This window comes from Mus musculus, chromosome 4, assembly GCF_000001635.26.
Source record: "Mus musculus strain C57BL/6J chromosome 4, GRCm38.p6 C57BL/6J".
Taxonomy (NCBI): Eukaryota; Metazoa; Chordata; class Mammalia; order Rodentia; family Muridae; genus Mus; species Mus musculus.
In genome coordinates, this window is record NC_000070.6 from 101,810,503 (window position 1) to 101,816,502 (window position 6,000).

The following is a 6,000-nucleotide window of genomic DNA, read 5'->3' on the forward strand; positions in this document are numbered from 1 at the left end:
AAATGGATTTTTTAAAGTTCATAATGATGTCTCTGGAATTCCACTTTTGACTATCATGTCACTTTAAGTTCTTAAAAATCTGCTTTCTAGCCAGGTGGTGTTGGTGTACAACTTTCATCATGGCACTTGGGAGGCACAGGCAGTAGATTTCAATTGGACTTCAGAGTGAATTCCAGGACAACCAGGCCTATACAGAGAAAAAAAAAAAAGGAATAAATAGCCAGGTATTGGTGGTGCACGCCTTTAATCCCAGCACTTGGGAGGCAGAGGCAGGCAGATTTCTGAGTTCGAGGCCAGCCTGGTCTACAGAGTGAGTTCCAGGTCAGCCAGAGCTACATAGAGAAACTCTGTCTCGAAAACAACAACAACAACAACAACAAAAACAACAACAATAAAACAAACAAACAAAAAACAGAAAACAACAACAAAACAAAACAAAACAAAAAGAATAATAATTATAAATCAGTGTCTAAGGTCATTATGGTGTTTTTGAACAAAGTCTATTTTTTTTTCATTTTTTTCTTCTTATCTCTGAATCCTTGCTCTTTGTTATTCTCTCAAATTACTCAGTGGGCCTTGTTCCCTTGTTCTTATACCTATTCTGATAGTGTTACTATAGTCTTCCCGGCTGGACTGCTCAAGCTGTCTTTAGAGTATCTATGACCTCCAGGAAGTGAGGGCGAGCAGTCCCTCCCCTCTCCTAAGTGTGTCACTAGGATACAATACAAGAACAAAAAGCCTGAAACCATGAAAAGACAAGGGGTTAGAGATCTTTCATCTTTAGCTTTCTAAACAAGATTTTTATTTTGCTTGCTTATTTTGTTCTATTTTATTTTATTAAACAGAGAACGGACACTCTTTGAAGTCTCTCATGACCACTACAGATGAACCCAATCTACCAACTTCCCAACAGTCCATACAATATTAGAAGATGTTTACATTTTGATGGAGGGAAACAAACCTAAACTATGGTTTGAATGACTAAGAAATAACATTTGATGAGCTTATTAGAGAAGTGTATATTTTGTGGCCACAATGTAGGTTTGATGTAGTTCAGTTTGGACATATGCTTGATTTTCAGGGCATCAAAAATTTAAAGTTGATATTCATGGACTCTGCATTTTATTTCTTAAGTCATAAAATGATAATGGTGTGACGGTTGCTGTCAGAACCTATTTTGTTACAGATCACCAAATATGGTAGGTAATGCCTTAACTAAGTGAACTCTAATAGGCAATTTTTGACACACAGCTATGCAAAAATCCACATACAAACTGCAGGGAAGGAATTCCATTTTCATTTCAGTGTGTGAAAGCTTCCATATTAGATTCCATTAGGGGGCTGGTGAGATGGCTCAGTGGTTAAGAGCGCCGACTGCTCTTCCAAAGGTCCTGAGTTCAAATCCCAGCAACCACATGGTGGCTCACAACCATCCGTAATGAAATCCGATCCCATCTTCTGGAGTGTCTGAAGACAGCTACAGTGTACTTACATTAAATAAATAGATAAATAGATAGATAAATAAATAAATATTAAAAAAGATTTCATTATAGTCACACAAATTGAATTCCAGCATTCTCTTGAATAATGTGGCTTTTATATACCAAACTTGGAACAGTTTAGGAATTTCAGTTGTCGATAGTCTTGAAAATGGCTTAAATGCTAACTTTCCTTTTAGTTCAAAGAAAGGCAGAAGTTGTGGTTTGGGCTGATCACAGTGCAGTGGAAGCTATTAGGATAACCCTACAAACTCAGGTCAGAGATCAGTGGGAGCCATTAGTCTAACCTACACACTCAGGTCAGATTGCCCAGAGCAGAAAAGAATACCAACCTCCATGAATCTAATTCATTTCTACTGAATCAGCCAAGACTTCTGGCAGACAGGGAAGTATGCAGGGGAGGGAGACTTTCTGGTTATACAAATACTTCACAGTGAGGATAGGATTTTTTCTCCCTGAAACACAGATCAATTGCCATGTCTGTATGATGTTAATATAGCATAGGCTTTATTGCTTATATTCAAACTAAACCAAACTGATAGACACAAATAACATTCTCATTTAAGATATGTGAGTCACATAGAGGTGATTGATAATTTTATTTGGATGACTAATTTTAAAAATTAAGATACTAGGAAGACTGTATCCTTTTTTCTTCTTCATTAGCTATTAACAGATATCATTTTAATATAAAGTTCAACTGTGAACTTGTAAAGGTTATTGTTTTCACTTTTTCCACCAATAGAAGGAAACAAAATTTGAACAAATTAACTTTTTAGAAGTTTTCTGACCACTGATAAGATATAGTTCAGATACATGCAGTTATAAAAACAAAACAAAACATTGCTTAGTGAAACCTTCCTGATGAATCTGTTTAAGAGAGCAATGACTTATTCCATAATTAATGACTCATTAAGAACCTTTAGGGATCATGGAGTACAAGAAAGAGATCATTTGAGGAAGACGCATGAGCTCAACTGCACACTCTGTGTGGTTTTCATTTTTCCACATTGGTGGAATGAAGATAACAAGTGGATCAGATGCTGAGCTGAGTTAGGGTTTTGAACCAATTTGAAGATATAGAAATAGTAGAAGCATTAAAGGACAACTAAAATGTTTGAAGGAAATCACAAAGGTTCTGTCGGACACAAAATGGGACAGAATTTTCTCATTGTATATCATTTAGTAACACTATTTGCCCTTCAGTATTTTGACACTTACATAGATAGGTCTATGCCATTATCACTATATTTAGTGTTTGACATATTTGTTCTTGTATGGTTTTAATCACTGCTATACTTCAGTTAAGAGTGTGCAACAGCTGTGTTTTTACATGGGATATACTTGCCATGGTGAAGAACATTTGAGTGCACCACTATCTCAGGCAATAATTCAAAAATCCTTTCAAGCTTAAAACACCGTAACATTCAAAGGCTAAGTTACCTATACGATCTGTAAATTGAATACATTTTCTATTTAGTTGTGCTAACTATTCAATGTGATGTATCCGCAGTGGTTTTCGTTTTGCATTTTGATGTGTTTACATTGTTTGTACTGAGCTTTTTGCACGTGGATTTTTTTTTTTTTTGATTTGTAGCTGCTTGGCAGGAATTCATTGTTATGTAACCCTTGTTCTTATATATAAAAAATATATATATATAGTACATTTGTCTTTTGTGCTTGTCTTCATTCCATGTGTTTCATAGGATATATCTTTACATGAAGGTATGTATAGAGAATAACAGTTTCAACTCTGTCAATGTCTCTTTCACCATCATTATCTTCAGCAAATGTACCATCAGTTTTTATTTTCAGATAGCCTCTGGCAGATTCTCACTGTGGCCTGAGGCAGGTATGTTAAGTCAGTCACAGTTGCTTTGCCTTTGCAACTTACTTGGTATGAAGTAGATACTACTACCATCTTCAGAAGACTTGCTCACTCTCCTGTATTCCAACCTGTTCTTGTTTTCATTTGAATTTTTGTTTGTTTGGTTAGTTTTTGCATTTGTTTGTTTATGCATGAAGATTAAATTCTCATTATGTGGAAATATAATATACAATAAAGTAGAATGATTTTTCAGAAGAGAGTATTTTCCAGTCACAATAACTAGTCTCTCCCAAGAACCAAGTGTTTGCAGTCACTGATCACTTTTGTAGCCCATGACCATGGTCAAGTGTCAAAATAATCCTTACCCAATAAGAGGCCCGTGTGTTTGTGTTCATAGCATTTGAAGAACTCAAGCCTGGGAGTTTTTCTTGTCTAACTTTGAAAAACTGAGACTGCCTCTCCCTTCTGATTTTTGATATTCCAAGTTTCCAGTCACCAACTGTGTCATTTGGGGTTGACTGATGTACCTTGCTTTGAACCTTACACACCTGCCTTTCTGCAAATGTGACTGAATGAAGATGTAATATACTGAGCATTAAAATGTGTCTTTTCTTTTAGCCTGAAACATTTGAGCATCTTTTTACCAAGCATGCAGAATCAGTGATATTTGGTCCTCTTCTTCTGGAGCCTGAACCCATTTCAGAAGAAATCAGTGTCGATACAGCTTGGAAAAATAAAGATGAGATGGTCCCAGCAGCTATGGTCTCCCTTCTTTTGACCACACCAGACCCTGAAAGCAGTTCTATTTGTATTAGTGACCAGTGTAACAGTGCTAACTTCTCTGGGTCTCAGAGCACCCAGGTAACCTGTGAGGATGAGTGTCAGAGACAACCCTCAGTTAAATATGCAACTCTGGTCAGCAACGATAAACTAGTGGAAACTGATGAAGAGCAAGGGTTTATCCATAGTCCTGTCAGCAACTGCATCTCCAGTAATCATTCCCCACTGAGGCAGTCTTTCTCTAGCAGCTCCTGGGAGACAGAGGCCCAGACATTTTTCCTTTTATCAGACCAGCAACCCACCATGATTTCACCACAACTTTCATTCTCGGGGTTGGATGAGCTTTTGGAACTGGAGGGAAGTTTTCCTGAAGAAAATCACAGGGAGAAGTCTGTCTGTTATCTAGGAGTCACCTCCGTCAACAGAAGAGAGAGTGGTGTGCTTTTGACTGGTGAGGCAGGAATCCTGTGCACATTCCCAGCCCAGTGTCTGTTCAGTGACATCAGGATCCTCCAGGAGAGATGCTCACACTTTGTAGAAAATAATTTGAGTTTAGGGACCTCTGGTGAGAACTTTGTACCTTACATGCCCCAATTTCAAACCTGTTCCACGCACAGTCACAAGATAATGGAGAATAAGATGTGTGACTTAACTGTGTAATCTCATCCAAGAAGCCTCAAGGTTCCATTCCAGTAGAGCCTGTCATGTATAATGTGTTCTTTTATTGTTGTGGATGTGGGAGACAAGTGTCAGAATCTAGTGTGAAAATGATTGTTTCCAAACTAAGTGTGTCTATTTTCTCTCAGTAATACAGATGAAACATATGAGGAAGCCCTCATTAATCTAGTAATGTAGATGGACTCTTACTGAATATATTCCCAAGATACTTGGGGAAGGTCTCCTAATTCTAGCTAAAAATAAATCCAGGAAGTAGAATCTATCTAAACATCTGAACTCTGGAAAGAAGAAATTTCAACACGATATTGATAGCTGAACAAAAAGGTTTCAAGCTAAATCCCTGAGACATAGTTGTCTCAACGGTGTATTTTTCTTACCTTGAATTGTCTTGTGCTGTGCAGATTCACATGTGCACGTAAAAGCTAAACTGAATAGGTATCCTTGTGTGTTTTTGAAGTATGTGACAAGTTTGTACTTTGTGCCTCCTGACCATGTTATTTGAAGTATCACTCCATTAAATGTTGAATTTAGGTTGAGAGTTGACCCCTAGTCTAAGAAGTTACTCTTTTGAAGAGGAATAGGTTAACTACTTTTTTTGCAACAAAGCCAGAATCTATGATATCAGATGAAAACAAAATTGAATGATAGTTTTATCACCAGTACTTTGATTGCAAGCATGAGCAGCTCTGAGATTTGGCCAGCTTTAACTCTGTAGTACACTGAAGTGATGACTTCCAGAAAGATTGACACATGCCACTCATGCCACCCCTTATCATTCGAGAATCATTATCCCTCCCAATCCGCGCTGGGATGCTGTATAAACCAACTACTGTACTTCACAGATTGCATATTTTAACTTGATTGCAGCAATAATTGCACAAGATACATGTACATTCTCACTCCCCTGTTAGGAATGAGGCAATTAAGTCATTTGCCCAAAGTTCCAGATTTAATGGTTGATGGAACCAGAATTTAGATTTAACTTACATCTTTTTGATGGTACTGATTAAATTTTAATCTAAGTCTTATAGTGCCATCCTTGAAAACAAAACAACTGGTGTTATCAAAGAAGATCTAATAAGATGAAACACAGTTATAGGTGAATAATTGATTCCTGGTCTTGGATTTGAAGACTATTGTGGGGATGTATTATCCATTTCAGTGTTTGATGTGGCAAGATGATTCAATGAGAGCCTAGCAAATGAGAAATTCAAA

At 37.2% G+C, this 6,000-nt stretch overlaps 1 protein-coding gene across 3 annotated transcripts in view; it reads left to right on the top strand.

The window, feature by feature from the left end:
- Positions 1-4,850, top strand: part of Lepr (leptin receptor) — a 98,216-nt gene extending 93,366 nt beyond the window's left edge. Inside the window, exon 20 of one of the 3 annotated variants that reach the window (XM_017320002.2) lies at positions 846-3,579. Coding sequence is in view for 2 of the 3 variants with exons in the window: in NM_146146.3 (NP_666258.2) it covers positions 3,946-4,767 (822 nt within the window). In the remaining variant the exon portion in view is untranslated. Of the gene's footprint in view, positions 1-845; positions 3,580-3,945 lie in introns of those variants that run through there. The other 2 variants (NM_146146.3, NM_001122899.2) reach the window with 2 other exon arrangements.
- The last annotated feature ends 1,150 nt before the right edge of the window (positions 4,851-6,000 follow it).